The 19,809-nt window shown below is 59.6% G+C and overlaps 1 protein-coding gene across 1 annotated transcript; it reads left to right on the top strand.

The window, feature by feature from the left end:
• The first annotated feature begins 958 nt into the window (after positions 1 to 958).
• ADORA2A (adenosine A2a receptor) lies at positions 959 to 19,479 on the top strand. The gene is made up of 3 exons (XM_058656496.1): positions 959 to 1,103; positions 8,701 to 9,293; positions 17,862 to 19,479. The coding sequence occupies exons 2-3, from the start codon at positions 8,971 to 8,973 to the stop codon at positions 18,766 to 18,768; spliced, it is 1,230 nt and encodes a 409-aa protein (XP_058512479.1). The 5' UTR covers positions 959 to 1,103; positions 8,701 to 8,970; the 3' UTR covers positions 18,769 to 19,479.
• The last annotated feature ends 330 nt before the right edge of the window (positions 19,480 to 19,809 follow it).

Raw genomic sequence — 19,809 nt, 5'->3', positions numbered from 1 at the left:
GCTGGCCCCTGCCCCTCCTGGGACCCCTCCATCCCAATCCTGGTGCTTGCTCCTTTGTGGCCTCAATCTCCAGCCTCCCTCCCTCGACAGGCCAAACAGGTGGGACCCAGGCATCCAGCCCAGGGTGCTGCTCACGGTCTCAGCCCCACAAACTCCCCACTCTCCACCCCGAGTGGGGGTAGGGGCGCCCAGCGAGCCCCTCCAGCTCCACAGGTTCCAGAAGGTATGGGTTCCACCTACCTCTGCCTCTCGCCCCCACTCATTCCCCTCCACACAGTCCTTCCCCCCAACTCTGCAGTGCCCGCCCGCCACAGGATGAAGGTCGGGGTCATAGGCCAGGGTGTCCCAGTTAGAAGGTTCCAGAATCTGGATAGCGAGCGGAGGGGGGATCCCCAGCCCAAGGGTCTGAGCTTCGAGGTCAGTCCTGTGGTGGCCCACCCCACCACCCCGCCTTTGGGGAACCCCTGCCCACCTGGCTCCGAGGACGGGAAGGGCCGGGGCGTCAGGATGGCAGCGGCGGGCCAGGGCCTGGGGGCGTCTAGGAGGAGAGGGGAGCGTAGGGTGCTGGCGGGGTGCTGTCGGGGTGCTGTCGGGGTGCTGATATGGTGCTGTCGGGGTGCTGATGTGGTAGGGTGCTGCTGGGGTTCTGGCGGGGTGCTGATGTGGTGGTAGGGTGTTGCCGGGGTCCTGGCCGAGTGCTGGCAGGGTCCTGGCGGGGTGCTGACATGGTGCTGGCAGGGTGCTGCCGGGGTCCTGGTGGAGTGCTGCCGGGGTGCTGATATGGTGCTGGCGGGGTCCTGGCGGGGTGCTGGCCGGGTGTTGGCCGGGTGTTGCCGGGTCCTGGTGGTGTGCGGCCGGGGTGCTGTTGTGGTGCTGGCAGGGTGCTGCCGGGGTCCTGGTGGAGTGCTGGTGGTGTGCGGCCGGGGTGCTGATGTGGTGCTGGCCGGGTGCTGCCTCGGTTGCCCCACACGGCGGGGCGGGGCGGGGCAGGCGCTGCGCGGGGCCCGAAGCCGCCTGCAGGGGGCGCCCGCGAGCGGCGCGGCCGGAGCCCCAGCCCGAGCCCGAGCGGCCGCCGGGAGCAGCGGGAGCCGGCGCGCCAGCAGGTCAGCGTGGGGAGCGGGGCCGGGGTCCCGGAGGGGCGCGGGCGGACGGGCCCGTCGGAGGCTGCGGGCCGCGAGGCGAGGTCGGCTCGGGTCTGCCTGCGCTCGGGGCAGCCCCGGCTGTGTGGTCCCGAGAGCGAGTTCATGGGGTGCCGGGGGTGGGGTCCGAGCCTGCCCCGCACAGCGCCGGCCCAGGAGCCGCCCTGATGCGGTGTGGTCGGTCGGGCCAGGGAGTGCGGACCGTCTGAGCGCCCAGGACGGGACCGGAAGGTGCGCGGGAGCGCGGCGGAGAGGCGCGGAGCCGTCGGTGCGTGCCTAGGCGGAGGGCTGGGATGCATCCTCGGGGTGCGCCCTGGCTGCGCCAGGCTGGGGGACACCGAGGCGCGGGTGTGCGCAGATGGTGGGCATTCCGGGGCGCCGGTGGGGCTGGGGCGAGGGCGGAAGAGCGCGCTCAGAGTTGCCCTGGGGGTAGTGGTGACGGGAGACCCCCGGGGTAGGGGGCGCCCACTGCGCACTGGTCCTGGCCATCGCCCTCACCCTTGGGCCAAGTAGGAATGGCGGGAATGGTGGTGGCTGTCCAGGCATTTGGTGTGGATCCAGCCCAGCAGCCCCAGGAGGGGTCCCCGTGTCCCGGCCGCTGGGATTTGAGTTCCCCGACTGCGTAGTGGGCGGAAGGGGACTGAGCTGCCTGTGGCGGGGGGAGGCCGGCAAGGGGGTAATGGGGAGATGGGAAGCAGGTGTTCTGCACCCTTGGAGCAGGGGGAGGCCAGCTGTCTTTAGCCTCTGCTTCCCCATCCGTCTCCATCGGCCTCATCTTCGCTCTGCCTGCCTGGCTTGCTCTTCCTGCATTCCTGCATTTGCGCCCTCCGCAAGTCTCCCGATGGCCACCCAGGGCTGTTCCCGGTGGCCCTGGCCCGTGGCAGCACAGAGGTGCCTGTGTGGGTGTGTCTGGGAGGGTTGCCATGACCATTGAGCTTGGCCCTGTGGCCTTGGGTGGGGCTGTGGAGGCCACAGACCAGGCAGGGGCTCCTGAGCACTCAGGAGCCGCAGCTCTGGCCTCTGGACATCTCTGGGGCCAGCGATGCTCCGATACGCCAATGCTCCGGGCAGGGCAGGTGCTGGCCTGAGCTGGGCTGGCCCAGCCTCTCAGTTTGTTGCCTGGAGGCAGCTAAGGACAGCCCCCACACACATCTGGCTGGAGCCGTGCCTTGCGCCAGACCTCAGCAGGCCATGGCCCCGACCTCAGGGGAAGCTGAGGCAGCTGGGATGTTCAGGTTCCCACCCGGGGTCTGGGGCTCATCCACGGGCTGCCCTGGACAACTCGTGCCACAGGAGCCTCTTATCAAGCCAGTGGTACAGCTGTGCTGGACCACAGCTGCGATGCCAGAGGGGCAGGTCCTGGTTGGTGCTCAAGCTTGGAACCTGGAGGACCTGGGTTGACCTCATGGGGCAGTGGCATGCCACAGGGCTGGCAGTTGACAGAGGAAAGGGTGGGCTGGGGGTGGGTCTTCAGCACCTGCTGTTGAGATGGGAGTGGCACAGCAGTGACCTGCGCCCCACAGGCACCCTTGTTCTCTGACCTAAGTCTAGAGCCCCCTAACTCCGGGTGAGCCAGGAGGCCTGCTGTGTCTGGCAGGACGTGTTCTGGGTGCTGAGGGACAGCGGGGGTGAGAGCAGGTGGGAGACCAGGCAGTGTGTTTGTGTGTGTGTGTTTGGGGGGGGGACTGCAGTGCCAAAGTTTGGGACCAGGTGTGTGGGTGGGACAGAGCTGCGATGCAGAGGGGAACTCCAGGAGTTGCTCCTGAGTAGAGCCTGGGGCCCGGGTGGAAGGAAGGAGCTGTTTAGGGGAGCCCCCGGAACCTGGGGAGGGAGGAGAAGCAGTCTCCCCCTGCTGGGGAAGGCAGGCCTCGCTCCCCTGCTGTGCCCAGGCCTTCTCTGAGGTGCCTCTCCCACCAAGGCTGTTTCCTTTGCTAAAAATTTCTGCCTGAGCTCCTGTCCCATTACCTCTTTGTGCTCCCAGTCTGGACTAAATGACCCCGTCTCGCGGGAAGCCACCCTGGTTTGTATCGGGGTTCACAGCCCTCCCACAGGGAAGGTGCTGTCACTGTGTGGGCTCCAGCGGGGCCACCGCAGGGGCTGCCTGAGCCCAGCAGAACAGAGGGCAATGCCGCTGGTGCTTCTGTGGTGCTGGGCAGAAGTGTCCTCCTGTAGCCCTAGAGGGCTTCATTGGTGCCCCTTGGTGGTGGCATAAACCATGAGCTCCCGGAGCAAAGGGAATGGGGGAGTGAGCCCAGCTCAGGCCCCAGTGCAGGTCCATGTCTCCCAGCAGGGCCTGGGTGCTTATGGCATATCTGTTTATCTGTCACAGCCCCCAGCACCCACCACCTGCGGGGACCGGGGTGCAAGTGCAGAGACAAGCCTGTTGCGTGACACGGTCTCATGGCCTGCGCACTCCTGAGGAGCTGCGTCGAGCCCTGCGTCCTGGCAAGTGTGTGTCCGGGAGAGAGTGGTCCCCATGTGGGCTGTTCCCCCTCCCCCGCCAGGGGGGTCCTCAGCTCTAGTGTGTGTGGTCTGGCTCTGTCAGGTGAGGTGGCCTGTGAGGGGGTGAGTAGCCGCACCGAGAGGGCGGGGAGCTGTAGGTAAGAATGGAGGAGAGGTGAGGCGGGAGCTGCCTGGAGGCCAGCCTCTGTCTGCAGGAAGCTGGTTCTGTACCGGGTCCTGCCCCAGGGACAGAGCAGCAGCAGCAACGGAGCCACGGGCTGGGGTGGGCGGGGCATTGCCGAGGGCACAGGGGCCAGCAGCACCGAGAGGCCGTGCTGTGCTCTCTGGTGGGTGTCCTGCGCCCAGTCCTGGGGCAGTCAGCAGAGGCTTGTGGTTTGGGGACAGGAACCCACCTGTCGGATTTCATAGTTGCTTCTTCACTGGTTGCCCCCACACTTGGCCTGCTGAGCTCATCCAGGAGCAGTCGATGCCCCTGGGGCGGCCTTGCCCGGCTCTCGGCTCGCTCAGCGACTCCTCTTGAGAGGCTTGTGGGAATCCCCAGTGCTGTGTTTTATATATATACTATATATAAAGATTTTCAATATTTATTATTTACTTAAAAGGAGGAGGGACAGAGATCTTCCGTCTGTTGGCTCACTCCCCAAGTGGCCACAATGGCCAGAGCTAAGCCCATCCGAAGTCAGGAGCCCGGAGCTTTTTCAGGGTCTACCACACGGGTGCAGGGTCCCAAAGACTTGGGCCGTCCTTAACTGCTTTCCCAGGCCTCAAGCAGGGAGCTGGATGGGAAGCGGGGCTGCCGGGACACAAGCAGTGCCTGTGTGGGAAGCGGACACTGCAGGCATCCCAATACTACCTGCTATGCTGCAGCTCAGGCCCCTGCAATTCCTGTGTTTAAAGTGTTGTTTTTATGTATTATCTGGAAGGTAGACAGAATGAGAATGATTTTGTTTTTTCCCCTCTGATGGTTCACTCCCCAAAGGCCTGAAATAGCTGGAGCTGGGCCAGGCTGAAGCTGAGGCTAGAATTCTGTGTCTTGAGGCAGGGGCCCAAGTATGGGGGGCCGTCATCTGCTGCCCAGGGTCTGTCTCAGCAAGGAGCTGGATGGGAATGGGAAGTGGAGCTGGACTCAAACCCAGGGACCCTGCCACAGGCTCTGGGCCTCTCAAGCAGTGTGTGTCTGCGCGCGCACACTCATGTGATATGCTTTATTTAGTAGTACAGAGGGACAAAAAGATGTTCGATTTACTCATTCACTACCCAAATGGCTGCGACACCCAGGGCTGGGCCAGGTCAAAGCCTGGAGCCTGGAACTCCATCCAAGCTCTCCTACTTTGGTGGTAGGGACCCCAGTGCTCGGGCCGTGCCTTCCAGATGCCTGGCCAGGGTGCTGAATCAGAAGCGGCAGTTTCAGCTCCTGTGCCACCACGCTAGTGCCCCCACCAAGCAGCGCTGCTGTGCCACCTGCCTGCCCCGAAGCCCCTCTCTGAACAGCACTGTTAGATCCCTCTAAACCTTCTTCCCTTTAGGAGTGGATGAGTCTCCATAGTTGTGAAACACTTGCTCATCTTCCTTCTGGACCGTCAGCTGAGGTCTGGGACAGACAGTGGCCTGCGGGACCCCAAGGTCCCAGGGCAGTGGTCACTTCTGAGGGGTTTCCAGGGCTCTTTTCCTGGAGAATGCCCCTCCCAAACCCTTTCCCGCTGAGGGCCAAGCACAGGAGCAGGTGGCACAAAGAGCCCCGTGGACCTGCAGTCAGGATGCTGCCCTGCACAGAGCCGGTACTTAGTGGACGTCCACTCTATGAAAGCCCTCCCGAGGATTGCTACAGATGGGAGCTTGTCCACCCAGCAGGCTCGTGGATGGGGGTGTGTAAGGAGCGCCTCACGAGTCTCGCATATGAGGAGCCGGAAGTGGGTCAGGAGATGTCGGGTTTGATGAGTTAAATGGTGTTTTCATTACCGTGACCTGCTGGGGCCACGGAGAGCAGGCCCGAGTGGCGGTCTGGGGTGTAGAGCGCTGGGACTCATGCGGGGTGGCTCAAGGCTGATGCGCCTTCCGTGGCGTGTGCATCTGGTTTATATAGGACAGTGCTTGCCCTCTGCCCTGTCCCGACAAGGGACAATCACGGGGAAATATCACATTATTAGTATTCAATTTCCTCTCCTGCCTAGCAACAGAGGACTTAAGGATTAATGAAATTGAAGCAAGAGAGAGGGCTAGGAAATTGCCAGACGGTGGCCCCAGCCCCCTCCCCTTGGGCCCCCCGACCTTCCTTTGGCTCCTGGAGGGAGGCAGCGGGCACCTTGAGGCCTCAGGAAGTCCTGCTGCTGCCGGGCCACTCGAGCACTCTGTGCCTGTGCTGCCTCCCCTTAAAGTTCATTTCTGGGCTGGTGAAAACGCAGGCAGCCGCTGTCTCTCCCCATAGCTGCGCAGTTTATCTGGGAGGCTCCAGGCAGGTAGACTCTTGGAGTAGGGTTTGGCAGCTCTCACCCACAGCCAGCTGTGTGTCTTGCCCTAGCTCTGGTCAGTGCACGGTGGGATCCTGATATCAACCAGAATGGGGACAGGCCACAGTAACACAGCATGGGCCAACTGACCCGCCTGGCAGAGCTCCCAGCCTGTCCCTCCTGTCCACCCCCGTGGTACCTGTGTGCCAGGCTCTGCGTGACCCTGGCCTGGGGAGTGGGCTCTGGCTGGCAGACACCTGCTGATGTTGACCGGGTCCAGGCAGGCTTCACCGAGGATGCAGGGTGCAGGGGCAGCCAACAGCTGAGGCTGCCACACCAGGCCTGTGACGTAGCCCCAGGCAGAAGGGCCGGGGGGGGGGGTGCTGGGAACCAGTGCTGCTCAACAGAAGGTGGGAGGGAGACCCTGAGAACTCGGGGTACACAGGCAGGTGCCTGTGGCTGCTGAGAGAGCGCTTCACTGAACAGAGTTCTGGAGATGGTCCTCAAAGAGCAGTCCCTGAGGGGCTTCACAGCTGACCATCAGTCCAGCCCTGGGGAGAGAGGCTGAGCCCCGATCCCCCCTGGCAGAAATGTCCTGCCTTGTCAGCCACCAACGGGGCCCTGGCATTTGAGGGTAGTCCCGGGCTGTGTCACTGTGGAAACTCGGTGCCCCTCTTGAGCATACGACATTGGCCTGGGCTGGTTGGTTGGTCTGGTAGAAGGTGGTGGTCTCTTCCGGGACAGGTGTCCCTAGGGAGGTCCCCAGGAGGCAGCATCGCTTAGGAGAGGTGGCTCCTCTAGAACTCCCAGGGACTGCGTGGTCCTGGCTGGACGGTGGCCTGGGAACCTGCCTTGAGGCCCCTGGGCAGGAGGCAGATTGGGGCAGCACCTGTCAGACCTGGGCCCGGGCGGGAGCTGGGTGGGCTGCCAGCCAGCAGCACTGAGGGACGTGGTGTTCATATGGGGATGGCACCAAGAGCCTCAATCTGGCCTCATCTTTGCCCTGAGCTCTGGGAACAGCGGCTCGACCAGCATCTCTGTCCCTCACCTCCCTTGCAAGGACTCCATGGGACTCGACCCGTTCCCTCCTCCCACCAAGGCCCCCATTATGGGCTTTGTAGTGGTGAGAAAGGGCCTGCTGGGTCCAGGAGACTCCTCAGGTGTGTCTGCAGGCCTTGTGTGAGCCACTAACATCATCGCAGTTTGAAGGGAACCTGGGGTCCATCTAATTCAGCTTTCCTGTCACCTGGGCAATGGGAGGGGACAACTGGCCCCGCAGGAGTGACCTCTCCAGGTCCCCAGGGAACTCCTGGGAAGGCGGAGGGAAGATGTCGCCACTGAAGGGAAGGTGGTGGCTGCTGCCACCCACATGTGCCAGGGCCCCTGAGGGTCTGGCCCCCGAGGAGAGGCAGTTTGAGGGGTGGGCAGCAGCCTGCTTGCACTGACTCTCTCACAGGCTCAAGTGAGCTTGGGGAATTGGGGGCTCAGGTCTGCGAGGGAGACAGGACAGCTGCTCTTGACAGGTGCCACTGAAGCCCTGTTTTCCCAAGATGCTTTGGTGCTGTGGGAGGTGGGGAGGGGACGCCTTTCCTGTCTGTCATAGATAAAAGGTGAAGTGGTCTCTCCAGTAGGCAGACAGGCCCAGAAAGACCACAGCACCCTGGCCTCGCTCCTTGCAACCCCAGCAAGCTCTGGCTGAGCACCCGCTCTCTGCCAGGCACCCGACTTGTCAGTCATCCCCTGTGTCAGCCAGGCAGAGGAGTGGGTGGGGAACAGGGTGTGGGAGGAGGGGGGAGGTGGCTTCCCCGAGGAAAGGAAGCAGCTAGGGTGCCCGCCCCGCCCCGCCCCGAGGCGGGGGCACCGGGAAGCAGCGGGGCCAGGCTTGTGGCTGCTCCGCTGTCGGGTACCTGCTGCCAGAGACCGACGGACGGCTCGCAGGCACCCTGGGTTGGAGCTGCAGGGTCCAGGCTGCCACTGTCCCTTAGGTGGGCACTACAGGCTCCTGTGGGAGCTCCAGAGGGATGCAATGGGCCGAGGCAGATGGAGAAGCTGGCCTGGCCAGCATGGGTGGGTGGGGCGGGGGAGCCTGAGCGGGGGAGAGGCAGCAGCAGTGTGGGGTAACTTTGGGGACCCGGGAGACTGGACGGGCTGCCACAGAAGCATGGAGAAAACAGTGTAGGGAGCCAACTTGGGCAGCTGAGCGGATTCGTTGCCCCTGGAGAAGTGAGGGTCTGGGCTGGCTCTTGATCCGGGCCGAAGGGGCTGGGATCCTGGCATCGAGGGGGTGGGGTGCCGGAGCCAGAGGGCGTCTTGCTGAGGGGTGAGATGGTCCCACAGGGACGATCCCTCCCTTGGCAGCAGGGGCCACTTCAGTGCAGTGGTTGTTGAGAGGGTCACTGCAGGAATCGCCCTGCACTGACGGAACCAGCTTTGCTCTGTGGCCTTCCTGGGCCACTGTCCCTTGCAAGTGAGGACTGAGTTCAAACTCCCCCATCTCCCTGCCGTGTCTGGTGAGGCTGGGCGAGGAACGGGTCCTTGAGCCTGTGAGTGGGGTGGGGCTGGAAGCCAGAGCTTCCTCGTGGTCCTGGGGTGGCCATGAGGCACAGGCCAGCTCTCGGGTCCCACCGCTTACCAAGGCTCTCCCTTTGCAGGAGCCTTGAGGATGCCCGAAGCTGAGCCAGCCATGACACTGTCGCCCGTGTCCCTGGAGTGCGCCTGGTCTGGGTTGACTGGGCGACGCCTGTGAAGAGCCCTGGACGAGTGGCACTGACAGGAATGCTCCTGACCCTCCTGTGAGGAAAGGGCTCTGGGGCCTGGGCCCCTGCACCTGGGCTGGCCAGACAGCTGGGCTGCAGCTATGCACCGTGAGCTGGCCTGGCCCGTGTCCCCGCTGAGCCTGCCCATCCGTGGCCGTGCCCACCATGGGCTCCTTGGCGTATATCACGGTGGAGCTGGCCATCGCCGTGCTGGCTGTGCTGGGCAACGTGCTGGTGTGCTGGGCCGTGTGGCTCAACAGCAACCTGCAGAATGTTACCAACTACTTCGTGGTGTCGCTGGCGGCGGCCGACATCGCCGTGGGCGTGCTCGCCATCCCCTTCGCCATCACCATCAGCACGGGGTTCTGCGCCGCCTGCCACGGCTGCCTCTTTATCGCCTGCTTCGTCCTGGTCCTCACGCAGAGCTCCATCTTCAGCCTCCTGGCCATCGCCATTGACCGCTACATTGCCATCCGCATCCCGCTGCGGTGAGTCGGGGCCGGGGCTGTGCGGGGTTGGTGGTGTTTGAGTGGAAGCTGGGGCTGCCCACAACAGTGCCATGCCCAAGACACAAAGCGCCTGGTCTTCCCAGAGCTTCCCCAGTGCGATGCCCACGTCCACCCACATTTGGCTGCTCACAGAGTGAGTGGCCTGGGCGTCAGCTGAGAGGAACATGGTGTCCCAGGCCCTCAGTGTCCAAGACTGCCCGCCATTGGCCTTCCCCAGCTCCCTGGGCCGGCCTCCCAGCAAAAGTAGCAGGAAGATGACCCAGAGAGGGGGAAGTGACTTGGCTTGATGCCACAGTGAGTCACTGGGACCCACATGCAAATGCTGCTGCTGCTGCTGCCGCCACTGCCCCGGGTCTCCAAGGACACAGCCTAGGCCTGCTGGAGGGGGTTTCATAGTGAAGCGTGTGGAGTGACCTTGGCCAAGCACTATGCAAGTGCGCTTTCCTGGTGGCTGAGTTTACTTGGAGGGGCCTCTGTGCCTGCCTGGGCCACAGGCGACGCTACAGAGGATGTCCCTCTGGGAGCCTGTGCCCCTGAGCAGCGCCAGGGTGCGTCCTCCCCATGGTGAGGTCTCCCAAATACGGGGAGCATTGGCCAGTGGAGGGAGCCCTGCACTGGGCTCCATGAGCAGTGGGAACTTGGCCAGTCAGACCTGCTGGGGCACTCACAGGTCATTTCCTCTCATCAGAGAAGGAAGCTAGCTTTCCCAGTGTCACGTAAGTGGGTAGCAGAGCTCACACGTGGTCTGGGAAGAAACGTGGCTTTCACCTGTTGGGCCACAGCCACAGGGGGTCCCTGTCTCCCGCAGGCTGTACCTAGGGTCCACTGGGCAAGGAGATGTCCACGCCAGGTTGCCTGAGCCAGGTTGGGCTCAGCTTGCCCTGTGGATGCTCTGCGTTCTGAGGCACTGGACCCCTTGGAGAAGAGCAGGGGCCCGAGAGCCAGCCGCTCCTGGACATGGCCTGGGGACAGACTCAGGTCTCCTCTGTCCCCATTCCTGGCAGAACAGAGTCCGGTGGCCACTGTGCACGCCCAGGCCCGGGAAGGGGGTCTGTGTGAGTGCTGGCCAGGCGCCGGAGTCCAGCTTGGGCTAGTGGGGCCTGAGGACACAGGAGACTGGCCTTGGCTCTCCTCTGAGTCTGGGTGAACGAATCCTCAGGCAGAAGAGAGGCCCACATCCCCACCTGTGAAGGGACACTCTGTGCCCAGCTCACACAGCCACTGGAGCAGCTAGGCTACTGAGGACCCTGAGCATGACCAGCAGGGCCTGAACCCCTTGAGCCCTGGAGCTGGCCCTCAGCTGTCTGTCTGTGCTGTGCTCTGGAAGACTCCAGAAGGCTCTGGAAGGCCTCTGTAGGGAGCCGATGAAGACCATTCTCCTCCCTGAGGGCCGGGTTTTATAGTGGCAGCCATGGCTGGGGCAGAGGTGATGGTCTGCCTGTCACTCTTGGCCAGTGGCGAGGAGGGATTCCAGGCCGTTCTGGTGTTGCTAGTCCTTAGGACCTCTCATGTTCTTCTGCTCCAGGGCTCTGGGCACCCTGAAGTAGCCACATGAGGGCTGCTGTGGCAGCGCATGGGGGCAGGTTAGGTTTGGATGGCTCACCCCACCCTCAACTCTTGTCAACTCCATCTCCGCCACAATGGGGAGCCCAGCTCACTCCTGAGGTAACCTCTGAGCGGTGCCCAGGAGGCCCAGCCTGGAGCAGTCTCTCCTCTCTCCCTAGAGCTGGCTGAGGGCTGAGAAAAGAGGGCCAGAAGCTGAGATGCAGCTCTCCGTGTCCCTCAGGGGATGCTGGGAAACCAGGGCCCAGCCAAGGGTGATTTATTCCATGAACTAAGGAGCTCCTGCCTCTCTCAGTTGGTACTCAGGGTGGGGGTCCTTCGCGGTGATGAGCACAGACTTTTGAGAGGCAGGTGGGGGAGGCGGTCGCCTGGTGGGTCTCGCAGGATGGGCAAGGGAGTTGAGGACGTTTTGGGGGAGGCAGGCAGAGGCCCGGAGGAAGGAGTGAGCCTGCAGGCACTGAGCCAAGAGGTGAGGTGGCCTGGTGCTGAGGGGCAGAGGACATGCTGTTAGAGGGTTGAGGCTTGTTCTGTGGGTCACGGACTCCTCTGGACAACTCATAAAAGTGTTCTCTTGGCCTCACAACACAGAAGTCCCTCCACAGCACCATGAACACAGAAAAGGTATCTCGGGGGGACTTCCCACCAGTAGACCCTGAGACAACAGAGGTTCTTCGGCTGCAGAACCAACGGGGACAGTCTGATGGAAGGTGTCCGATTATTGCAAAGCAAGTACAAATTTATACAGATCAGGAAAGGGGAAGGCAGAAAGGCGGTCCCCAACAGTCCTCCCTACCCAACAATGACATTGCAATGGGCTAGAAGGCACGTCTGTTCCCCTAGACCCTCCAGTCATGTCACAGATCACATTCTGCATGCACAACTGGAAGCTGTGCCTCAGGTCATGGGCAGGTAAGCCATGAGCCACGCCCAGCACACAGCAGGCAGAGATCCAGGGGCGATCTCCCACATCAGTTAATCTTGGGGGCAGTGTCATGGGTTAGGCTGCCACTTGGCTTGCGATGCGGGCATCCTATATCGGAGTGCTGGTTGGAGTCCCAGCACCTCCACTTCTGATCCAGCTTCCTGCTGGGAAAGCAGTGGAGGATGGCACAAAGGCATGGGCCCATGCCACCCACATGAGACCCAGGAGGCGTTTCTGGCTCCTGACCCAGCCCTGGCTGTTGTAGACTACGGGGAGTGAACCAGAAAATGATGGAACACCCATCTCTTAGTCTTTACTTCTCTTTTTTTACTCTTTTAAATCATTCTTTATAGATTTCAATAGTTATTTTTTGCAGCAAGATAGTATTTCTAGTTTCTCATATTAATTTTTTGAGGCATGGATTTCCAAATGTTTTACACCAAAGTCAACATCTTTTTTTTTTTTTAAAGATTTATTCACTTTATTACAAAGTTAGATATACACAGAGGAGAGACAGGAAGATCTTCCGTCCGATGATTCACTCCCCAAGTGAGCCCCAACGGCCGGTGCTGCGCCGATCCGAAGCCGGGAACCAGGAACCTCTTCCGGGTCTCCCACGTGGGTGCAGGGTCCCAAAGCTTTGGGCCGTCCTCAACTGCTTTCCCAGGCCACAAGCAGGGAGCTGGATGGGAAGTGGAGCTGCTGGGATTAGAACCGGCGCCCATATGGGATCCCGGGGCATTCAAGATGAGGACTTAAGCCGCTAGGCCACGCCGCTGGGCCCCAACATCATTTTTTTTTTTTTAAAGATTTATTCATTTTATTACAGTCAGATATACACAGAGGAGGAGAGACAGAGAGGAAGATCTTCCGTCTGATGATTCACTCCCCAAGTGAGCCGCAACGGGCCGGTGCTGTGCCGATCCGAAGCCGGGAACCTGGAGCCTCTTCCGGGTCTCCCATGCGGGTGCAGGGTCCCAATGCATTGGGCCGTCCTCAACTGCCTTCCCAGCCACAAGCAGGGAGCTGGATGGGAAATGGAGCTGCCGGGATTAGAACCAGCGCCCATATGGGATCCCGGGGCTTTCAAGGCGAGGACTTTAGCTGCTAGGCCATGCCGCCGGGCCCCAAAGTCAACATCTTTTAATTCTATTTTCTATGAGCTGTTCGGACCATAGGTAAGCTCCCCTTACCAATCAGTTGTTTTTATATATATAAGTTTAAAGTGTGTGTGTGTATATATATATATATATATGCATATACATACACATTTTTATTGAAAAGGCAGATTTACAGAAACAGATCTTCTAGGCACTGATTCCCTTCCCATATGACCACAGCAGCCAGAGCCAAACTAACCTGGGCCAAGAGCCAGGAGCTGCTTCCCATACAGGTGCAGGCTCCTATGGACTTGGGCAATCCTATGCTGCTTTCCCAGGCCATAAGCAGGGAGCTGGATAGGAAGTAGAGCAGCCAGGACTCAGACTGGTGCCCATATGGGATGCTGGCGCTTGCAGGCAGAGGAGTGGCCTGCTGTATCATAGTGGCAGCCCCCATCAGGTGTGTCTTAGAAGGGGCCATGCCTGAGTGTGCAGGGGTCAGAGTTCACCCTCACATGGGCTGGCAGAGCTCAGCTCAGCTCCCTAGAATGGCCAAATGTTGCACTGCAGGAGACCGAGTTGTGGCTGTCAGACATAGCCCAGGTGATGCGCCATGCCCATGGCTTGGCCATGGTTCACCCTTTCCTTTCTCCTTGCGCCCCTGGATCCAGAGCTGTCAGCATAAGGGGGTTGGTTTTGAAAAACGAAACACATTTTTAAAAAGATTTATTTTATTATTTTTATTGGAAAGATGGATATATAGAGAGAAGGAAAGATTTTCCGTCTGTTGGTTCATTCCCCAAGCGGTTGCAACGGCTGGAGCTGAGCCAGTCCGGAGCCAGGAGCATCTTCCAGGTCTCCCACGCGGGTGCAGGGTCCCAAGGCTTTGGGCCGTCCTCCCCTGTTTTCCCAGGCCACAGGCAGGGAGTTGGATGAGAAGCGGGGCTGCTGGGATACGAACCGGCGCCGATATGGGATCCCGGTGTGTTCAAGGTGAGGACTTTAACCACTATGCTGTCACGCCGAGCCCAACAAAACACATTTTAAATAGCTTTGGCACTGTGGGTGCCAGGTCCATGTCTCCTTGCGTGAGGCCATGTCGGGACTCCTCCTGGGGCTGCTTGCACTGAGGCTGCTAATACATGGTATAGTGCAAGACTTGCCCTCGTGGGTTCTGTTCTCTGCAGAAGCCAAAAGCTGGGCAGCCCAGGGATTTCCACACCGCATCCCCAGGAGGCTGCAGCTAGGTCCCAGGCCCTGTCTGTTCGGTCAAGCCTGCTTCTCCTCAGCTCTACTTCTCCAACGGATGGGAATGCAGGGAAAGACCCCAGAGTGGCCGGCCAGAGCTCCACACCATCCCTGTGCCTCCACGCTCCCAGCCAACAGGAAGTTCACCCTGCCCGGGGCAGCCCAGGGGAAGCGCTCCTACGCTCCCTGTAATCTGCACCCCTGACGTGTTCCTGGGGTCCCATTTTGCAGAGGAGGAAAATGGAGGTTAGGGTGCCCAAGGGGTAGAACATTCCTGCTCTACAGAAACGCAGCAGGCCGGGTGAGATCCCAGGGAGGAATGAAGTTCTTGGGGGGAAAGGTGTCTGAGTGGACGCAGCTTTGCCCGCAGCAGTGTTGTCTGTGGGGTACCAGGAACAGCACCTTGGGCAGAGTGATGGGGGTGGTGCCTGCCACCTCCCAGGAGACGGGCCAGGCCTGTCTGCAGAGCTGAGCACACCCAGGCCCTCTTGTGGAGACCCCTGCTAAAGCTACAATGGCAGAGCTCTGCAGAATGGGCCTGACCACTTAACTGAGTTCAGAATTGACACTGTGGCCCAAGTTGCCTCGGGCTGGCTTGATCAGCGCCATTCCTATCCAGGGGCCTTTGTTTCCACATCTATGGAGATAGAAGTCAGAAATTACCAGAATTTTGTGTGTTAAGGTTTACTTATTTTAATTGGAAAGTCAGATTTACAGAGAGGGAGATGCACAGAGAAAGATCTTCCATCCGCTGCTTCATTCCCCAAGTCGCCATAATGGACAGAGCTCTGCTGATCCAAAGCCAGGAGCCTCTTCAGATCTCCCACGTGGGCATAGGGTCCCAAAGCTTTTGGCAATCCTCTATTGCTCTCCCAGGCCACAAGCAGGGAGCCAGAAGGGAAGTGGAGCAGCTGGGATACAAACTGGCACCCATGTGGGATCCAGGCTCATGCAAGATGAGGACTTTAGCTGCTAGGTTATGGTGCCAGACCCTTGTGTTTTTTTCCCCCTGAAGATTGGCTTTTTTTATTGGGAAGGCAGATATAGAAAGATCTGTCTGCTGGTTCACTCCCCAAGTGACCACAATGGCCAGAGCTAAGCCAATTGGAAGCCAGGAGCTTCTGGATATCCCACATGAGTGCAGGGGCTCAAGCACTTAGAGTCATCCTCTATTGCTTCCCTAGGCCACAAGCAGGGAGTTGGATGGCAAATGGAGAAGCCAGAACACAAATGGGCACCCATATGGGATGCCAGCGCTACAGGTGGAAGATTAGCATGGAAGCCACCGTGCTGGCCTGTTTCCTTCTTTTTTGACAATATTTAAAACTTGGGAGACTTTACCCAACAATCAGCTCCCCTACCCCTCCTGAGGTCTGGCAGCAACAGACGCAGACTCCACATAGCAAACAGAAATGGGGAGAATGCCCACCATCCTGGTATACATGTATACCACCCTGCCTGGGGCTGTCATTTCTGGAGTCAGGCTGTTGGTGTGTGTTTCCTTGGTACCTGTCTTGGAGGTAGGTGCAGGAGCCCTCTGAGAGGATACCCACCCCGGACACAAGAGCGGGACCACTCCCTGTGGCAGAGGTCTGCTGAGGGAACAGGGCACTCGCGCCTGCGGAGGCCCTCTGAGGGACGGGACTGCTGTTCCCTGGTGTTGTGCTTGCTCCTCTGCAAGTTCTCTGCCCCTCCTGTGACTGAGCCACTCTCCAAGTCTGTCCGGGCATCCGCGAGCTCACCTGCTTCCCTGCTCAGAGGCACGTCAGGTCAACGTGAGTGGGCAGGTCACCTGTCCTCTCTGGATCTCCATGTCGAGGCTGCCATGTGCACGTTGAGACAGGGTCATGTCATTTCTCTCCAGGACGCTGTGGGTGTGCAGGTTTGGAGGGGGCATGGCTTCTCATGTGACTAGGGGCCTCCATCCCTTCAGTGCCGCTCTATGCTGAAGCTCCTTGGCACTGTTGGGAAACCCCAAGACAAAGGGAAAGGAGTTCTTTTTTAAAAAAATTTATTTATTTTTATTAATTACATTGCATTATGTGGTATATTTTTATATGCACTGGGATTCCCCCCACCCCTCCCCCCACGGCGGATTGCTCCACCTTGTTGCATTTCCGTAGTTCAAATTCAGTTGACATTCTTTCATTGGAGGTATTTACCAAGCACACAGTCCAGCGTCTTACTGTCCTGGTAAGTTCAATGGTTTCTTGGTGAGACCATCTCTGGTCTGAAGGTAGAGCCAGCAGAGAATCATCCCAATCAATTAAAAGCCCCAACATAATATTTACAACCAATTACAACATTATGGCATTAATTGACATGGTATTAATATGTTAATAGTAAAATGCAGGTTCTCAACCACAACCTGTGACTTCTTCATAGACATTTCCACTTTGGTTTATGTTCAACCGTGTTCTATACACCTTAAAATGGCTATAGATTGCCATTCAGCTGTCTCATGCCTATTTTAGTTTTAGTATTTAGCAGTTTATAGCATTGAAGCATGGTTTCTCTGAACCTGTTTTTTGTTTTTGTCTATAACAAGACATATGTCAACAGTTTAGGTGAGCATGTTTAGGAGGGGTGTGCAGAGAAATCTTCCATACCCCAGTGAGGAATGACTAATCTTTGTGTCCCACCCAGTGAGTTATAGGTGCATCCCCGCTGACCATTTCCTGTCTGTTTCTAAGCTTTCCTTGTTATTCTCTATCTATTCTAGTTTGTTTGTTTTGAGGGGTTTCTGGAGCGCTCCTGATGGTCATTACGAGAGGGTGGGGACCCAAAGTTGGAAGCAGGCAAGGACCAGAGAAAGCTCCTCTCCCTAGTCCCGAAGGAAGTTTACTGTTCTTCTGTTTCTGCGGACCGCTCAGGGATCCTGGTTGTCATTCCGATGACCTGGGATCCTGCAAGGCAGGATTTGGGCTTCTTCCATCCCATGTGGTAGATCCAAATGGGGGTGGGTGACCGCAGAGTTCTTGGCCTCCAAAGGCACTGGGAAAGGAGTTCTGATTAGCTGGTTCTACGCCCCCAGTCAGTGCCCGGCCACACCCTCAGGACCAGTTCCCCCACCCCCGGGAAGGTTAAACAGAGGGGGCACTCCTTCCCTGCTTGTTTCCAAAACCACATGAATCCCCTCATCTGAACTCCCATGCTAAGTCTTTAGATTTATTTATTTTATTACAAAGTCATATACAGACAGGAAGATCTTCCATCCCATGACTCACTCCCCAGGTGACCCTACGGCCGGTGCGCGCCGATCCAAAGCTGGGAACCAGGAACCTCTGGGAACCCGGGTCTCCCACGTGGGTGCAGGAGGAACCTCTGGGAACCCGGGTCTCCCACACGGTGCAGGGTCCCAAGGCTTTGGGCTGTCCTCGACTGCTTTCCCAGGCCACAAGCAAGGAGCTGGATGGGAAGTGGAGCAGCCAGGATTAGAACCGGCGCCCATGAGATCCCGGCCTGTTGAAGGTGAGGACTTTAGCCACTAGGCCACACCGCCGGGCCCTCCCATGCTAAGTCTTAGCATCACTAGTAATCCATGGTGGTTTCCATCTCCAGGGCACCCACTGCCTCCCAGAACCAGACAGGAATGACTACGCCAAGGCCTTGCAGCCAGCACACAGGCAACCGGGGGCCCTCTGGGTTTCTCGGCTCACGGCTCTGGTTGTGCCTGACTTCTCAGGCCTTCTGATGCTGGTGTTCTCTCTCTAGGTACAACGGCCTGGTGACTGGCTCGCGGGCCAAGGGCATCATTGCCATCTGCTGGGTGCTGTCCTTCGCCATCGGCCTGACGCCCATGCTGGGCTGGAACAACTGTAGGCAACCGCAGGAGGGCGGGAACCACTCGCGGGGCTGCGGGCCGGGCCAGGTGGCCTGTCTCTTCGAGGACGTGGTCCCCATGGACTACATGGTGTACTACAACTTCTTTGCCTGCGTCCTGCTGCCCCTGCTGCTCATGCTGGGCATCTACCTGCGCATCTTCCTGGCAGCCCGGCGGCAGCTCAAGCAGATGGAGGGCCAGCCCCTGCCCGGGGAACGCACTCGGTCCACGCTGCAGAAGGAAGTCCACGCTGCCAAGTCGCTGGCCATCATTGTGGGGCTCTTCGCCCTCTGCTGGCTGCCCCTGCACATTGTCAACTGCTTCACCCTCTTCTGCCCCAAGTGTGGCCACGCCCCGCCCTGGCTCATGTACCTGGCCATCATCCTCTCCCACACCAACTCTGTCGTGAACCCCTTTATCTACGCCTACCGCATCCGGGAGTTCCGTCAGACCTTCCGCAGGATCATCCGCAGCCATGTCCTGAGGCGGCAGGATCCCTTCAAGGCTGGGGGCACCAGCGCAAGGGCCCTGGCGGCCCATGGCAGCGAGGGGGAGCAGGTTAGCCTCCGACTCAATGGCCACCCCCCAGGGCTGTGGGCCAACGGTAGCGCCCCCCACCCTCAGCGGCGGCCCAATGGCTGCACCCTGGGGCTGGTGAGTGGGGGCAGCACCCAGGCTGCCCACAGGGACAGCAGCCTCCCAGCCGCCCAGCTCCTCAGCCATGGGAGCCACGGGGTCTACCCAGCATCCCCTGGCCTGGAGGACCCCCTGGCCCAGGATGGAGCAGGCGTTTCCTGAAATCCAGAATCTGCGCCTTCCTGGAGGAAGGGAACCTTGATCTTTCTGGTTGGCTGGACCAGTTGCCACAGGAGAGGAAAAGCATGAGTGAGCTGACAGACCCCTCAGGCGGGCTGGTTCCCACTTCAGACTGAGAGGAGGGAACCCCAGGCTGGGGCAGCATGAAGCCCAACAGGAAAGGGGGTAGGCTCCAAGGAAGCAGAGGTGTTGTGCTGGGAAGCCCCTGGCTAGGGCCAGGGCCACAACACCAGCAAGGCCCAGCCATCTACTCCCCCAAAGCATCTGGGAGCCGCCTGTGTCCGCAGAAGGTGCGACCTAGCGTCCTGCCCTGGTCCTGAAGCTGGCAGTGGCTCCAGTTGCACCCTCCCCACCCAACACACGCATCCCCCAGTTCTCCTAGACTCTACTAGGGTGTCAGAGCTGCTGGCCTGGAGGTGGCATCTGCCTGTCACTTTTCCAGGAGAAAACGTTAAGCATGAGGAAATCCTTTTTATCTGTCACCTTCTCCCCCCAGGCTGCCAGGTCTACGGCTGGTCCTGCTGCTATCCTGGTACCAGACGTCTGCCCGGGCAATTGCAGGCTGCTCTCCAGCCACCCTGAGCTGCCCTGCACGTCTTGGCTCCAGGGTCCCCTCCTGGGGTGACAAAGTTGGGCTGCAGGACAAGGGAGTTGTAACCGGGCCAACCAGGGCCACAGGCCCCAGGGGAAAGGCTGGGGAGCTTAGAGCTGTCCAGTTAGCGGCCCTGCCTGCCTGCCTTTCCTCTAAAGGGAATTTTTTGTCAGATAAAAATAAAAATGAGCCATATTGTGTTTTAAGCCTGTCCAACAAGCATGATGTCTGGAGTTCCTTTCCTTGCTCCGCAGCCAGGCCCGGCACACACAGGAGTGCGTGTTAATTGTGTGTATGTGCCTGCATCTGCATGGGCCCCCCAGGCTCCCATCCCAGGAGGGGACAGGCTGTCTGCCTACACCAGAACCCCCATGTCTGTGGGAAGTGGCTCCGGGGGTGAAAGAGGGAACTGTTTGCTGAGTTCCCCCACA

Source organism: Ochotona princeps, chromosome 29 (genome assembly GCF_030435755.1).
Source record: "Ochotona princeps isolate mOchPri1 chromosome 29, mOchPri1.hap1, whole genome shotgun sequence".
Classification (NCBI taxonomy): domain Eukaryota; kingdom Metazoa; phylum Chordata; class Mammalia; order Lagomorpha; family Ochotonidae; genus Ochotona; species Ochotona princeps.
This window is presented reverse-complemented; position numbering and strand designations above follow the sequence as displayed.

What these genes read in the sequence shown, in the direction of transcription:
- ADORA2A (XM_058656496.1), top strand. Translation starts at nt 8,971, where the DNA reads ATGGGCTCCTTGGCGTATATCACGGTGGAGCTGGCCATCGCCGTGCTG. An exon ending in GCCATCCGCATCCCGCTGCG is followed by an intron (nt 9,294 to 17,861) that starts GTGAGTCGGGGC and finishes TTCTCTCTCTAG; the next exon opens with GTACAACGGCCTGGTGACTG.